Source organism: Manis pentadactyla, chromosome 8, assembly GCF_030020395.1.
Source record: "Manis pentadactyla isolate mManPen7 chromosome 8, mManPen7.hap1, whole genome shotgun sequence".
NCBI classification, from domain to species: domain Eukaryota; kingdom Metazoa; phylum Chordata; class Mammalia; order Pholidota; family Manidae; genus Manis; species Manis pentadactyla.
The window spans coordinates 1,728,243-1,745,602 of NC_080026.1; the positions used below are offsets into that span (position 1 = coordinate 1,728,243).

The 17,360-nt window shown below is 50.3% G+C and overlaps 1 protein-coding gene across 5 annotated transcripts in view; it reads left to right on the forward strand.

Moving 5' to 3' along the window:
• CNTNAP5 (contactin associated protein family member 5) overlaps positions 1–17,360 on the forward strand; it is a 628,981-nt gene that overhangs the window by 416,018 nt on the left and 195,603 nt on the right. For all 5 annotated transcript variants that reach the window (XM_036884000.2, XM_036884003.2, XM_036884001.2 and 2 more), the window contains one exon: positions 1,981–2,100. In XM_036884000.2, coding sequence (XP_036739895.2) covers positions 1,981–2,100 — 120 coding nt within the window. The remainder of the gene's footprint in view (positions 1–1,980; positions 2,101–17,360) is intronic.

Below are 17,360 nucleotides of genomic sequence, written 5' to 3' on the forward strand. Positions count from 1 at the left end.
AGAAAATGAGTGCTTTGAGAATTTGTCAGCCGGCTCTTTCTGCACGATGAATTATAGCATCTGGAAATGACGGGCACTATCCCGTGGTAGTTTCTCTGTGTCTGGAGCAGCCTAGCTGGGTGGTTCTGGCTCCGTCTCTCCTGAGCTGCAGTAAGGATGTCAGCCAGGGCCGGGGTCCTCTGAGTTTAACTGTGGAGGCTTCTTTGGGGCTCACTCAGTGGCCTGCCTCCAAGCTCCAAGCCCGCGCACGGGCCTCTCTGCAGGGCTGCTGGGGCACAGCAGTGGGCTTCTCCCGGTCGAGGAATCCAGGAGCACCACCTCCCCCCCAGATGGAAGCCTCAGCCTTGCAGTGACCTAGTCTAGGAAGTGACATCCCTCACTTTGGTCCTGTTCTCTTAGGAGCAGGTCCATGCATGCAGCCCACACTCTAGAGAGGGCGTGAACCCGCGATCAGGGTGTGAATGCCAGGGGGCGTGGATCAGAGGAGCAGCCTCAAAGGCTGCTGAGCGTGCAGGAAGAACTGCCGCCGAGCCCCCACAGGGCTCCAAGGGGCGCTGCGGTGCACAGCCACCTTGTCCGATCCCAGGGTCACGTCTGACCCCCACAAGCTGCCTGGGTGATCTTCCCCTGTGAGGTCAGCAGCGACTCCTTTCCATGGATCACCCTGGGCGTGTGCGAGGCATCGGGCGGTGGAGTGGGCAAGGCACATGGAGCCGACTTCCATGCGTAGCACACGCCCAAGTCGGGCAGAATGAGCTGAAAGCCGTGCTCAGTCCCTGGGTGCAGACTGACTCCGCTCCAGAAAGTGTGTACGGCTGCAGGAGAGAATCGCATGGCTCCGAGGATAGCCTTGAATTCTCTCTAATTTATGAAATGTCAAGCCCTCTCGAGCTCTAGGCCTGGTAGTGAGTTACTTGAGGCGCCCCTCACACTTGATCATGACAAACTGCAGCTTCGTCCCCCCTGGGATGGGGCATTCGTCACAGGCATGCTGGCCAAGGCGAGGATCTGGTGCCATGTCTGTAAACCTGTTGGGAGCCACGGAAGCATTTTAAGCGGGGGAGGGTGACATAACTGGATGTGTACCCGCTGTTCCGAGTGGCACCGTTTTGTCTCAAGATCAGACCAGGTTCTGCATTCTCATGTGTGAGACAGCAGATGCCTCCTTTACACCCGGCCCAGCTCATTCAAGCTGGTGTCGGGAGGCTTATGTAGATCATACCTGTAGATCAGCCAGAGAGCGCTATCTCAGGGCACCTGGGTCTGCCTACGAGCCCATAAAGACTTTGTGGCTAAAGCCAGGCCGTGAGCTTTGCAAGGGACAGACCGATGGCCTCGTTCACGGTCTGACATCTGGTCACCCCTGCACTGCTGACACATGCTAGGAGCTCGGAAGATGCTTGTTAAGTCAGAGTGGACTGCACTTGACGGGGCACCTACCATATGTTAGCTGCAGTGCTCTGGGTGTATAGAGATAAGATATAGTCATTTACTTTAGTTGATAAAAAGTCGTGGCCATATATTTGTGCACTTTTTCATCCCCTATCCAAACAGGGCTGAACCCTTGCTGTGAGCATGGCACTGTGCTGGAACATAGCGTCGGACAGCGCGTGTTCCCTGCTCTTACGGTTCTGTGACCACTGGGGAGACAGGGCCGTGTGGGATGACCCCAGCTCAGTACACCTGTGGGCACCCCGGACTCGCGTCCGTGTAGGGAAGGGCCAAGAGGAGGCAAGGGGGCTCTTTTTGGAGGCTGTAGCCTCTGAGCCATTTAGAAGAGTCTTGTGAGGACGGGCAGGGGGCATGACTGTGTCAAGTACTGGGACACTGGTCTGTTGTGGTTTGGGGGCAAAGTCATAGCCGTAGGGGAAGGGAGAGAAATCAGCCTTGGAAGTAAATACAAGCAGGAGTCGCTGGTCCCTCCGCAGCTACATGCAGAGCCAAGGAAAGCTTCCTGTCTCCTGTTCTGTGTCTCTCCAGCCCTCTACGAGCAGTCCTGCGAGGTGTACAGGCACCAAGGGCACACGGCTGGCTTCTTCCACATCGACTCGGACGGCAGCGGGCCGCTGGGACCTCTCCAGGTGTACTGCGACGTCACAGGTAAGGGGCCAGAGTCCTGCGCTTGCCCGACCTGGCTGTGCGACAGTGCCCGGCAAGGTAGGGCCTCCTCAAGGGGACACGTGTCGCTAGAAGTTTAAAGGGAGGGGAAAACAGTATTTAACAATCAAATTAGCAGCCATGTTATTTTCATGACAGTAGAGAACTTGCCAATGGCCTTGATGACGTCCCTCCAAACCAAGAATTAACTACCAAACAGTTTCTGTAGAACTCGGCCACGGATATGCTGTCTCTTAAAACTTAAAAACAGAGAAAAGGGGACAAGCAGATGAACAAGAAAATGAAGCTCCATGTCAATGGGAAGCCCTGACAGGAAGTGGGGAAATGATTCATGGCCCCAAGAACAGAGTGACCCCAGATTCTCTCTGGGCTTCTGCTCATCAGTGAAGTGGGAATAGCAGTTCCTACCTCCTAGAATTGAACGTTAGACACAAACACATACTGGAGGAACTATAACCAGTTAACCAGTAGATGCCTCACAGAAAAGTTAGCCATTTCCATCTTCCCATCAATCTCATAAATGTCTTTCCACTTCTCTCTCAAGCAGAGAAGGGCATCGGAAGAGCCCATTGTAATGGGGTTTAGCAACACTGTATGATCACTGATTTGTTCTGAAAGCTAGCTCTTCAAAGCACAAACCTGTGTCATATTTATTTAAAACTACAGCAATGCCAGCCCTCCCTCCACTGTGAAGGTCACTAATTGCCACACACACACATTTTTGTTGTTAGTCTGTGTCAAGCACTGGCCTTCTGAAACACCAGCAGAATCATAAAATGAAGCAGAAAAGTAGAGGCCTGTCAAGGCTCATGGAGTCCTCAAGGCCACCACAGCCACAGAGCCCTCTCCATGGCCACACAGAGCCCTGGGCAGAAGTGAGGCATAGGCGCATGAGTCGGGAGGAGCACCAGGCAGTGTCCCTGCAGGAATGCAAGCAGGTCATTGCTGAAGGAATGATTATGAGCGCTGAGCAACTTGCCCATCTGAATAAAAAGGGCCTCTCTTGTCTGCAGTAAATGCTAGATGCCGTTTCATTGCCTTTCCAGAATATGTCTCTCCACAATGCACGTGCTGCTGCCTCTCAGCAGCCCTTCAGCATCATTAGAAACTGCTTCCTTTTTGTGGGTGGGGTCACCTATAATGTGTATCAACCAGCTCAAGAACTGGGCTTCTCAGTGGATCTCAGTTATTTTCAAAATATAGCCATGGCTCTCCAGTGATGTTTGCTAAAACTGTAGATTCCCGAGCCCCAGAAATCCTAATGCAGTCAATGCACTTTTACTGAGGTCTCCCCATGGTGCTGATGCAAATCGCCCCTGTCCACATTTTACCAATAAACGGAGGAAGCGACGTGGCTCCAGCTTCAGGTGGAGGAGATGAGTGCCTGCTGAGGAGGAACCGCGTGTAATCACTCAGCTCCTACCAGCTCTGGGGCCTCAGCTGAGAATTTGCAAATATCTTCTCTTTGAATCCTCACAACAAAAATCTGAGGTGGGCATGTTCATCTCTATGGTACGTAGGCAGGAGCTCACTGCTGCTCAGGGCAGCAGTCCTGGGACTGACGGTCAGGGCTCCGAGCAAACAAGACCATCAGGCACTTCAGACTTTGTGTCACTCAGGTTTTGTTTTTATTTTTGCTCTAAGAGAAACTGATACTGATTATTGAAAATTTACGGAAAAAAAGAAAAGTGTAAAGATCCTGTTGAAGGCACCTTAAACCACAGTCCAGAGATGACCGTTGTCACTCGTTTGGGTTAGATTTGCCTTGGCACTTTCTGCAATGAATGCATATGTGTTTTTCCTATGAATGTGTGTTTTTTAAATACATATTTTAAAATCTTGAATAGATAAGCATAGAACTTGTCCTTATACCTTTGAAATTGAAATATATGGTAATTACAGGTGATTCCCATTGACCCAGAACTCTGCCTCCTGCAGGATAGACACCTGTCAGGATTGATATTTTCTCAGGAATGGCTCATGATGAATCTTCACCTGTACGTAAAGGCTGCTGTCTTGCTGACGTGGTCGTGGAGGAATTGCAAGGGTTGAAAGGCTTTGTTATGTGTGATAGGGCATTCCTTTGAAATATGTTACTTTGGTTACAGGCAGTTGTAAAATATGTAGATTTTTGGTTTTTCTAAAATACATATGGACATAAAAGCAAACCTTTGTGTAGCCTGAATTATATAATTATCATATTTAATTGAAAAACATGTCTAATACATACATATAATGATAATCAAATACATAGTTTTATATTTGTAAAAGTTAAAAGTTCTCCAGGATGGGTCACTTTTGACACCAATTAAAATGCGGCCAAGTGGCTCAGGGACGAGAGGGAGGAAACCGACAAGGGTGTGTTGTCTGGGGAGGGCGTGAGGCTTGTTTTGTACCGTGCTTGACCCCAGTTTCTGGAAACGCAAAGCCGCTCTTCTCCCAGTGGCACCCCTAGGGTACTGGCCCAAGGAGAGCAGGCAGCGCAGGACCGGGAGGCGGGGTTCTCCTCCTGTACCTTGTATCACCTTGAATGTGAGGGCAGAGGGCTCCTGGCCAGGCTGCACATCCAATGTCAGATAAGGACCTGAGGCCAGGGTGCCTCACAGCCGTCCGTTTACAATCCCTTGGGAGGTCCAGTTGAACAGAAAATGGGGAAGTTTCTCCCACAAAGTCATAGAGACTTGCAAACAAATGCCATGTGGGCAGGACAGGGTCTAGCTGTGGAAACAGTCCATTTGAATCCCCACTGTGTCTCTCTTCCCAGCATGTCCTGGGGAACATCAGCTCCCCATTCTCATGGGCAAGGCAGCACCTTACCCCTCCGGGCAGATCTGCATCTGCATCTCGCCTGCCACAGGGTGATCCTGGGGAGAGCAGGTCCCCTACAGTGAGCAGCAACTGTCCCTTCAGTGAAAGGCAGTGTGGCCTCTGCAGGGCGCAAGGTGGCCAGTAAGTAGGAGCGGCCAGCCAGCAACTGGGCTCCTGACAAGAGGAACCCGACCTAGGCCTCCGCAGACAGAGCGCCCCACCCCCGGCTGTGTGCTGAGCCACTTCATGCCGACACAGGGTGGCAAAAGGGAGGCTCCGGCTTCCTCGGGCGCCTGAGTGGATTATGGATGAGGAAGACGGAGAGGAAGCTTTTGCAGAACACCCATTTAACATCTCTATAAATGATTGACTGTTCAGTTCAGCTCAGCGTGAATTTGTGCATTTCAGGCACTGGGCAGACTGCTGAGGGCACTGTCTGCGTTAGCGTCTTCGGGCTGCAGTAACAAACCCTGCAAGCTGAGTGGCTTATAAATCCCCAGAAGCACCTGTCTCATGGTTCTTGAGGCTGGCAGTCCAATACCAAGGTGCCCACGGGGCCACACTCACTCCAAAACCCAAAGGGGGGTATCCCTCCTGGCCTCACCCAGCTTCTAGTTTTCTGGGGACTGTCTGGCCCGTGGGCATCCCCAGGCGTGTGGCAGCATTTCCAGCTCTGTCCCCCAGAGGTCATCACGCTGCCTCCATGAGACATAGTCTCATGTGACCTTCTCTTCTGTCTGTGTGTCCGTCTCCCTCTTCTCATAAGGACACTGTCCTGTTGAATTAGGACCTGCCTCAGTGCAGTATGACCTCAGCCTAACTTGGTTACATTTGCAAAGAAGCTATTTCTAATTTTAAGGTCACATTCACAGGGACCAAGGTCAGGACAGCAACATGTCTTTGTGGGGACACAGTTCAACCCATGACCCTATTATTTCAGTCTCCTTCACAGTTCATCACATAGCAGACGTGGCAGCAATTAAAATAGAACATAGGGACAATGACAGGGTGTGCACAGCGTGTTGGGAGCCCCTGAGGGGACACCTATCCCACTCCTGTGGAGTGGAAGGGCCACCAGGGGGACAGGCGACGTCTCTGAACCTGGATGGGGAGCAGGAGGTGGCCTGCTTCCAGCCAGAAGAAGGGTCAGAGGAAGGCGCTCCCAGGGGAGCAGATGGATGCTGGGGTCTAAGTCCCAGGGACCCACGAGCCTGCTTATTCGTGGTCACAAACTCGCCAAATGAGTGGCTGGTTTAGCACACGGGGCAGCTCACGAAACTGATGAACTCACCCTCACCCTCATGAGCAGAAGAGAAAAGGGTCGAGCTGGCTTGACCAGGGGCAGCAAGAGCTGCCGAAGGCCCAGGGCCTGAACTCCCCTGGGAGGAGATCTGCCGCCTCCGACCGGGAAGGGAGGGCGTGGTTTCATCACAGACAGCTGTGGAGCATGCAGACGGCTTCTGCGTCTCCGCATGAAAGAGGAGCAGCTCCCTGGGCCCTAGCAACATGTCGTATCAGCCTTGTCGCCTGTAGACGTCAGCACTGTCCCCTGCCTTGAGGACATCGGGTCTGTGAGATCAGCTCCAGTTAGGGACTGTTTGCAAAGGTCTGGGCGTACGGAAGGAAGTCACAGGAGGTGGACCCTTCTCCTGAGCTGGCCCCCACCACCATCAGGCCCACAGATAGGAGGAGGGAGGGGCCGGCCTTGGAGACCTGTGACCCCCATGTGGGCACAGCCAGCAAGGAGCGTGGCAATGGCCGCAGCCTGCCTTGCCCCTTCCAGGCCCTGCCTGCGCCTCCGCTGAGCAAACCCAGCCGGAACTCCGAAGGCAGGAGCACCTGCGAGTGCCGCGCTTCAGGCAGGCACCCTGGCCTCTGAGAAGCTGCAGAAGGGGAAGTGCATCTCGGGGGCAACTGGAAAATAGCCCTGTTAGTCTGTTTAAAGATGTGTCCGAAGAAGGCGGGGGAAAATGACTGGACTCTATCCAGGCTTCCGGATGGTGGGAGGTGGGAGCTGTGAGGGCGGTGTGCGCAGAGCGTGAGCACATGTGAAGCAGGGCCTTACTCCACAGGTTCTGGCCAGAGGAACAACGGACCCCTCTGCAGGTTCCCTGCTATGAGGCTAGGCCTGTGGCAGGAGAAGAGCTCTGCTGCGTCTCCAGCCTGCTGGCCTGCCCTGCAGATTTGGGGTTCACCATGCCTCCACAGTCATGTGAGACCATTCCTGAAATCAGCCTCTCTCATATGTATACATATATTTCATCCCTTGGTTCTGTCTCTCTGGACAACACTGCCTGGTAAATTTGGGATCCCTGCAGTTCGGGGAGATCCCTCTGTGCTCTCATTTTATTTTCAGTTTCCACCATGACACTCGTCATGGCATTTCCTGGATGTCCCAGTGGGGCTGTGAGTTCCTTGGTGAAAAATGGGGGACAGGTTGTGATGAGCCCCTAGACCTCTCTTACACACACACCCCAGTATGTTCACAGTAACTGGGGCACTGAGAAATCACAGCCCAATCACAGATTAATTCCTTCCTTTCTCCTTTTGTCTTCCCACTCCCCGTAATATATCTTAGACTATTAAATCAGTAAGCTGGAACCGTGGGTGCTGCGCCCACGTCTAAGCTTACCTGGGCTTGAGCATCCCTGCCTCGCACAACCTCCCGCTGCTCCTCGTGGCCGCCAGCCTTCTGCCTGCCCAGCCTTCCCCAGATGTCTCTTTTCATCCAACACAGGGATGACTAGTGGGCACAGGACATGCTCTGGAGCCAGATCCTAGTGCTGGCACATGCTGGCTGTGTGACCCCAGACAGCTACTTGGCACTTCTGGATCTATGTTCCCTTATCAGTAAAAAGGAGGTGATGAGAGTGGCTGCCTTTCAAGATTAATGTGAGAATCAGCATATGTGTGCAAAGCTCCAGCTCAGAAAAGCAGGCGCCATGAAGTAGGGTGAGCGGGTGTCACCCCCATCCTGGTGCAGATGGTCTGTATGCAGTTCATCCCAGCCGGAAAAGGTGACTGTCACCTCTTGCCAGCGATAATGTCACACTCCTTCTGCTCTAGGAACTCTAGGAGACTGAAAGAAGATTTCTGAGCAGAAACCTCCAGTATTAATAAAGCAGAATTAGAAGAGTGAGGCCTCTGACTAGATTGTCCTTAGAACCTGACATTTAGCTCATTCTATTCCGTTTACATGCTGCTATTTTTAATGTTAACAGGACACCTTGTCAATCCTTTCAAATGATGCTTCCCAGCCACCCAGGTTTCCTCTGTAGGTACAATTGCATATTGATATGCAAAATTGTTTGTCTAGGACCACTAACAAAAACGCATTTATTTCCATCTTGATGATACAAAGCCAATTTCATGCATCTAGGTCTGTTCAGTGATCATCAGGCATTGCAGAGAGTTTACAAGAAATGTTTCTAAACCAAAACTTGTTTTTCATTCCCAAGCAGCTCATAATCCATTTGCAAACCACTTTGCAAGTCTCCTTGTCTTATCACTCTTGCTATTATTATGCTGTTTCTCACTTCTTTGGCAGCAGGCTCTGTTTTCATTCAAACTCATCAAAGCATGCATAATGGAGTAGGTGGGGAAGCTGCAATGAAGCCTCTCTAACGTTCTTGCACGTAACTGTGCAGTATGACTGCAGGAGGTGATTATCGTCCCAACTATTGACAGAAAGAAGGACTGTGTCTGTTCCGTTAGGTCTGATAGTGGTGGACCTGGTTTCCCAAAGTTAGAGCAAAAGCAGTGAGTTCATGATTCGTGGATGGGCTGCCTGAGGGTCTGGCAGTGTGGGGACACGAGTTACCCAGGACAGCATGGAGCCACCTTATGGCACATCTATTTCTTCCCCAACTTCTTAGTATGTTGTTCATTTTCGTAGCAATTTTGTACACCAATTGGTGTCACGTGCGTCTGAGATAGTGCTCTGTCCTCCTCCTAGTGGCAGCTCCCTGCAGATTTCTACCACACACACTTCACCTCCAGCACAAGCACGAACACCCACACACAGAAGGGAAGTGTTAACGCCCATTGCCAGAGGCTTCCACAAGACCAGGGGGGCTCCGGCTCTCAAGTCTGCCTTTTGTCACAAGCTAGGAAGCCAGTCACTGCAGAGGGATGGTTGCTCCAAAATTGTCGCTTAATTACAGACCACATAAAATTGTGCTGAGTGTCTGCAGGATAGCAGGCTGGTTCAAGACGCCTCACTGGGAAGTAGCCAGAGTCATTTTTATTTTACACATACGCTAATGAGGCCAGTAAGTGTCCTAAGAGGATTGCAGTGCCGTTCTGGTATGTGCAGACGTAAGCTGGGGGTGGAGGCTTACCCAAGGGTCCTGATACCTGGGCGCCGCCCTCCTCTCTGACTGGAACCATATGCACTGGCTGTCTGCTCCGGCCAGGTACGGACAAGGCACTGAGAACACAGACATGACCAAGACGTGACACGATAAGATGATCATCATGTGGTCCCCAAGTCCACAGAGTCTGTCGCCTCACATCCTTGTGCTGAAAAGATGCCCAAGTTTTGACCTTCCCACTGTGATCCATGATTCACACACCAGCCATGGGGGATCTTTTAGCACGGAGCTGGCTGGGCTTCCCCGCCCCTCACCCTCCACACCCCTTACTTGGCTTATGATGTGTAAAGGGCGTGGTTGTGAGGATATATGAGTTCATATGCATGAATTAAAAGTCTCAGAACAATGCCTGTTACTTCTTACATCCTTCGATTATTATGATCAATATCGATTATAATGAGTCTGTCGGGCTGGGAGCAAGGTCCTACATCTCTGCATCAGTTTCTCTCTCTTAAATGGAGGCGGAGGGTTATAGCTTTATAGGATTGGGAGTTAATTTAGAGAGTTAACATGTACATAGTGCTGGGGGTCCGACACAGAGCACAAGGAAAACTTGGGTCCCTCCTGCCCTTCCGCCCCCGCCCCGGAAGCCTGTCTGCTGTGTTTATGGGCAGAGGGCTCCCCCTGCCCTGGGGAGGGACCCAGCCACCTCTGGAGGGGGCCCAGGTGTCGTTTCCTGGTCGAGACTCACTCATGGGTGACGCGTATTGTGTATTGTGGCTCACTAGCCATTTAATCAGCTGGAATAATACATCGTTGCTTCTATTTCAGAGGGACTATTTGCTTTATGTAAACGCGGTGTTTTCCAGAGGACTGTCTGATGCTGAGGGATGGTAATTCAGCAGTTCAGAAGCGGGAAGCTTTTTTTCAGTTTCTGTCTGTTTAATACCTGATGCTGTCAGCTGAGGCGTGGTGACCACCCGGGGCTTCCAGAAGGCTGCTCTCCATCCCCTTGTGTGGAAGGCCTGGGCTGTAAAGTGGTCTCTCTGGGCTAGTGGCAGACGGCATAATCTCCTGCTAAATTGGGCCATTAAACAGAACCACTAAGTCATAAAGCTGTAGCATTACCCTGAAATTAAAGCATTGTCACCTTTGAATTGCCAGGAATTTTAACGGGCGCTTACAGAAATTCCTGTCACACACCGTTTAGCACGGCCAGTGGACTCCAGCCTTGGGGATGGGAGCAGAAGGCTCAGAACCGAGGTGGGGGTGGGTAGGGGTGGGTGGTGATCCCGATGTGATTCTCACTCGAGTACCTGCTTATTCATCCATTCATTGCCTCCTTACCAACTCAGTCACTGATTCCTTGAATTCCTTTACGAGTCTCTCATTTTCACTCATTCGTATTTCTCTCACTTGTTTACTTTCTCACAAAGTTTTTCATGTGCTCAGTTACTATTTTGTCATTCATTCACCCATTGTGCTGGGCAGCCTCTCAGTCTTGCATCGGTCATTCAGAAAGTAAGCCGTTCAGATGAGCTCAGGAGGACTGACTGAGGCAGGGACCAGGGTTATGGAAGGAATGTCTGTCTTCTCCTCGAGGAGCTCACAGTCCAGGGAGGGCGATGGGTGCCGTAAGTGGACATTCTGCACAGGGTGTGGGAGATCAAACAGAAGCCAGTAGGTGGCCTGGAAGCAGTACAGAGGGCTGCACTGTGCTTGGGCCCTGAGGCACAAGGGGCCTGGGGATGGTGGCCCGAGAAGGCTCCCTGCAGAGCTGCCCTCTGGGCTGAATTTGCAGCGGGGGCAGCTGACGCGCATAATCGAGCATCTGCTAGCGTGAGGCACCGAGTTAGGCACTTTCTGTTCATCACTCAGTTCTCCTGGCAACGATGTTGAGAAGGCACCGCTCCTTTTTACAGGGGATGGCACCTGTCAAGGTTTTCTGAGCATTAGATGAGAATTACATAAAGTAAAAGTTCTTACATTTTAGTTCTCCAGAGAAAGGCTGGGATGAATGTTTAGAATGCCATTTCCTAGACTTTTCCCAGCAATGATTTAGTAGGTGTGAATTGTAAGTCAGGACAGTGATCAGAAGTAGCATTTCAATAAGGACCTGACAACATTGGACTTTGGAAAAGTATCTCCGCAATGTGGTGAGCACAGGGCTTAGCACCGAAGGGGTCCCCTTCTCTCTCCATCTCACCTCCAAGAGGACCCGCCCAGTGACCCAGGTATGCTCTTCCTGGCATGTAAGCACAGGGTCCTCCTGACACCCTCCACACGGACCTCTCAAAGCGCATCTCCGTCGCCGATACCTGATGCCCCGTCCCTTTTGGCTGCACGGGAACCAAGGCCCAGTCCGGTGTTCACTGAGGCTGCCTGTGCTCTGGGGGTACAAGCTACCATGAACCTCTGTGTTCAAGCCACTGATCTCGGGGCCCAGGGCCTCACTGACTTTCAGCACCTTCTAGGCCAGGCTGTTTTTAATTCATAAACTTTCCTGTAGACACTTGACAGCCACGGACTCCTGGGCAAGGTAACTTCTGTGGGGCTCAAGTCCGTCTCTGTATAATGGGCACGATTGGTCGCTCTCCCCTCAGTGGGTGGATGTGCAGATTGAGCAAAATTAAACGAGCCGTGTGCCTAATCCCCTCAAATGATGCCCGGCATTCTCTAAGAGCTCTCTCTCCTCCCCTTTCCCACTCTCCCCTCTCCTTCCCTCCCTCCTCTCTCTTCCTTCTCAGAGAAAATGCTTTCCTTTCCCTGAACTATTTGAATGTAAGTTGCGGACCTACTGGTAATTTAAACCTAAGGACTTGCGCTCACCTCTCCTAAGAACAAAGATATTGCCCTATATAACCGCGAACACTAAAGCCACACATAAGAAAATTAACTGATTCCGTGAATATTACCCAATATTTAGTGTATCTTGCCTCTACAGTGTCTGTCTGTTTTTATTCAGGATTCCAGCAGTTGGACCTGATCAACATGTCCTTTCAGTTCTTTTGCCCAGAAGGGCCCCCAACCCCTGACCCATCTTGGTGCTTGCTTTTCATGACATTAACTTTTTTGAAGAATACAAGCCATCTGTGAAGTAAAACACTGCACATTTTGGATTGTTTCTGATGATTTCTTCATCGTTAGAATACTTTGGCAGGGAAACCCTGTGATGTCCATCCCTCCGATGCGTCCGTCCGGAGGTCGTGGAGTCAGGCTGTGGCACGCTGGGGACACTCAGCGCCGCCGCTTGGCAGGTCTCCACATGCTGAAGGTGATCCGTGCACTGTGCGTGATCCTGGGGGGTTCCATGCAGACGCAGTGTGAATATCCTGTTCCCCAGCGTTTCCTCCCAACCCATTAGGATCCTGACCTGTAGCTCTTACAGGGGAGTTTATCCACCGTTGTTTTTCTAGTTCTGTGATTCCTACATTTGTAGCTTCACTTAGCATTTTTCTCCACAAAGAAGTTTAAAATTTTTCATCCTGCCTTCCTTTACATCATGGTAGACTCATAGATCATTTCATTTTAAAATGGTGTTACTATTAGCATTGTATTTTTTAATGTTCAGGTGGTCCCAAATATGGTTAGTCAGGGTCCATGTAAGTCTGTCCCTATATCTTTCTTCCCCTCCTCTCTTAATCTTAATCTTGGAATATTTCTTGCTTTCTAGCCCAAGATGCTCCCAGATTGTTACCTTGAACTTCTTTGCCCACACCCGGACTCAGCTATTTTCTCAAAGAAGCCTACTTCCTTTTTGTAGCAAATGATACTTGAAAATTAAGATATAGGTTAGGTTTGCTATTGCTTCTAGGCGCTTCTTCGGGGCAGAGCTGCAAAGTGTAAGCATGTTGTAGGGTGTGACCACGAGCTCCTGGGGTTCTCTCTCCCACAGACCCAGCACCCTGCGATTCCCCTTCACTCTCTCCCACACTCAGTCCTCTTCTCCCCCAGTGGGAACTTGACCCAACACCGCCAATATATTTGTTCATTTGTTCTGCCCTGCCATACACACACGCACAATAACATCAGAATCACATTGAATTAGTATGTTCTTATTGGTGGTTATTTTATTATTTAATATCTAGGCTTTCTTTTTATTCTGCTTAATATTCAATTTTAGGGTTTGTCTCTTTTCATCATTTTAATTTTATGTTTTGACTATGTAAAACATTTGTTCGTTACAAAAGTTAAATATGTATGTAACTTTGATATAATTTATATACCTTTATATAATATATATATCACTTTTATATAAATTACATATATCTTTTATATAATTTACATACGTGCATGTATATAAGGTGGGTGGGCAGACACGCCTGGATCCCACCCAAGTTGCCGCAGCCTGTTCCTATCCACCTCCTCTGGATGGCAGTGCCACTGACATCGTGTTGTGCCCGGAGCAGGGGTGGCAGCTGAGAGATGACGATAATCACCCTCCTCTTCAGGTCTCTTTCATCAAACACCTCCAGACCCAGAATATAAGACCCGGGAAAGCAGAGTCAGTGGACACCCTTACATGCCCAGAAGGCCAGTCTTGGTGCACGACCTTGAAAAGGGGGTGTGGCTGCTGACCCGGGAGGCCCCTGCCTAGGACTAAGGCCCTGGGCAGGCAGCTCAGCAGCTCACGGGCTCTTGAGCTCAGCCTTGGCTGACCTCAGCTCTTCTCAGTGAAGGGACGGGGACTGTTAGCTTGTCCTGGGGACCCGGGCACCGGCGTATGTCAGAGCTCAGCTCATGTGATTCACACGAGACAGTGGGAGGTAGATGGAGGTCACTTACCACTTGAATCTTGAGGAAACAGAGCATCAGACAGGTTGAAGAGTGTGCCCAGCGTCCCTCAGCCAGTAAGTGGCAAATGTAGGAATTGCATTTGGTTCCCAGTGAGTGCCCCACATTTTCCCTAAAATGTGCCAAAATGTTGCCCGTCACAGCAACACTGTGCAAGACCCTGTGGAAACCTGCAAGAGCAGAAAAAGCCCACAGCCCTCAGTGATATCCACGGCCCCACCCCCACCTGCCCACGCAGCCCTGCAACCCCCCGTGTCTCGGCTCCCCTGTGTCCCCTGCCCCTGCGTCTCTGTGTCCCCCACTGTGGTGTCCACAATCCCGCTGGTGCACTGACTGCGGGGCCACACCAGGGCCAAACAGCTGTAACCCTGGCTCCCTGCAAACAGCTCACGGTACCCCTGAGGGTGGGCGGAAGGGGCGCTGACCCTCAAGTTCCCATAGCCTCGTCTGATGAATTGGCCACACCTGAGCCTCCAGGATGGCTTCCCCAGTGTGCCGGGAAGTAGGTAACCTTAGGGGCCAGCCAGGTGCCCTGAGCCCCACAGTGGGCCCAGCAGATGTCTGGGACCCGCCCGTGCCCTTACACAGCGCTCCTGGCATCACTGCACTGGGGACCCACCTGGCATCCAGATGGAACGCCCAGGGCCGTGTCCCTGCCATGGTCTGTTCCAGTTGGTGGCCATGCTGGGGCTGCAGCCGGGCCTGCCCATCCCAGAGCACCTCCCATCCAGCGTCACATTCCGCCTCCTTCAGCACAGAAGCCCTTTCCAAGCCCATGTTTACTCAACAGTCATCGCCTGTGATTTACAGGAGGAGATAAAGTACAAACATATGAAAAATTAAATAACTATCAATGCAAAATGGCAAGAGGTGTCACTAGGCTGTACATGTGTAAATAGCAAATGAGTGATAGAGACAGTGTGTTGAGGGTTATTTAAGCTGCCTTTACTCTTGGCATAGAAAACTCACTTTGTCAACAGAGATAACTCCCCCAGAAATGACCCCGGGGACCTTAACATGGACTTGCTTTATTACAATAGGAGCATAAGTGAATTGGCACACTTTTCAAAGGACTATAAACAGCTCCCCACAGTGATTCAAGTCCAATTAAGCTGGTTATTGACAGTCTGTAGACTTCCTTTCCTTCCCAGCATTGTGATCGAAAAATTACAGATTTTTTTCTGTCTCTGCAGAGAGACAGATGTGTGTGCAGAACAAGCTCCTATTAATCAGAGGTGTTTCTCGTCTCGCTCTCCTTTTCTACTTTCCTTTTGTTCGCTCTCCTGCATGGCGATCTCCATGGTAACAGATGGCACAGCTTTAGCATCTGTAATTACTACTATTAATAATAATAATGATCATCACAATAATAATACCAATTAGATAGAATAAGAGAGAAAATATGAAAGAAAATTAAATTGTGGCTGTGTCTGTAAACAGTTTATAGTTTCTGAAATGTGAGCCCGAGGGATCAGCACATCACCTAAACACCCTGGAAAGGGGCTCATGTGGGGCCTCCTGGGGGACAAGCGGGAAGGATTTCACAACTGAGATGATGCTATAGAATGTTCCAGAATCTGCCATCTTTCCGACCATATAGAACTTGGTGCACCTTCTTTTTTTTGTGTGGCTCACTTGGTTGATTGTGTGTGGTTTGATTTTCTCACTTGAATCTTCTTTTTAATTTGGACCATCATGTAACACCTGCATGCACAACAAGCTGCTTTGCAAACTCCAGAACAAAGACACTGGTGGGAAACAAAAGGTGGTGATGAGCTAGTCTTGTCACCAGGCAGGATTCCCCGAATGCCCAGTGCTCAAGGCCCTGCTGGTCCCAGGCTGAGTCTCCTGTCAGCCCTTCTATTCTCAAGGGAAACCACAGTGTCCGCTTGGGGGTCTTCTCCAGCATCCCTGCCAGTCCTGCCCCCAGCAGACCCCCAGCAGCCCCGTGCTTTCTGGTCAGCAGGAGACAGACACCACCGTTGAGTACATTTTCCCCCCAGATGACGGTGCAGTTGGAGAACTCAGCGCGTCACTGTCCTGCGTGTGGACCCTGTGGGTGAGTGCAGCCCTAACTGGGCATGTGTGTAGACACAGGATGGAAACTGCACCTCCCATCCTGGGAGATGGCATAGCTTTATGGGGAGGCATTCACAGCGCGATTCAAGAAACGCTTTGCCCGCTTACATAACAACCCATTGTTATGTCCTTGAAATGGGGCTTTGAAGCTTTACCACATGTGCTGTTTGACGGCTGAGGACCTATAAGTCCTTTGTGCATAAAGGTGGCATAGAAGCTGGTGTAGATCCATGTCATGAGGTCATTCACTCTCATGCCAGCGCACTGAGCCAAGTGCTGCTTTTAGGGAACAAATATTTTGTTCACTGTTAATTTTTAGTTGAGATCTAATTATCATAAATAACATTATGTAAGTTTAAGGTACACACTGTGCAGTATAAATGCCACAGTCGAGTGAGCTGACGCCCCCATCATGTCACGTGATCACCATCTCTTTTTTTGTAGTCAGGATAATGAAGATCTGGTTTCTTAGCAACTTTGAAGTTTATAATATACTATTGTTGTTATAATCACGATGCTATGCATTAGATTTCCAGCACGTTTATCATTTATCTGCTAATTGCAAGTTAAACGACATCTCTCCACAGTTCCAGTAATTAAAATTGTGCAGCACTGACATAGAAAACAGACACATAGACCAGTGGAACCGAATAGAGAGCCCACGAGTTAACCCGCACATGGACACACACAGCGCATCAATATTTGACGCGGGGCCAAGAACACTTCCTGGGGAAGGAGAGGCTCTTCAGCAAATGGTGTTGGGAAAATCAGACGGCCACTCGCAGAAGAATGAAACGAAGCCCCTGTCTACACCACTCACAGAAATTAACTCGACGTGGATTAGAGTTGTAAATGTAAGACCTGGTACCATAAGAATCCTAGAAGGAAACAAAGGGAAGGACCTCCTTGATACTGGTTGGCAGTGATTTTCTAGATATGACACAAAAGCACAAAGAGCAAAAGCAAAGATCGGCTGGTGGGACAACAGGGAACTGAGACGCTCTGGCAGGTGGGATGCAGCATCGACAAAGTGAAAAGGCAGCTACAGAAGGAGAGAAAACATCTGCAAGCCATGTAAAGATAAAAAGCAAATGTGATGCATATGTCACGGTCCCTGTGAGCTCAGGTAGTTCCCTGACCCCTCAGGCGGCCCTGTCAGAGGCAGAGAATTTGTGTTGGTCACTCAACACATACATTCCTCTGAGTGAGTTGGAAAGATGGGAGGGTTTCTCCTTATGGGAAATGCCA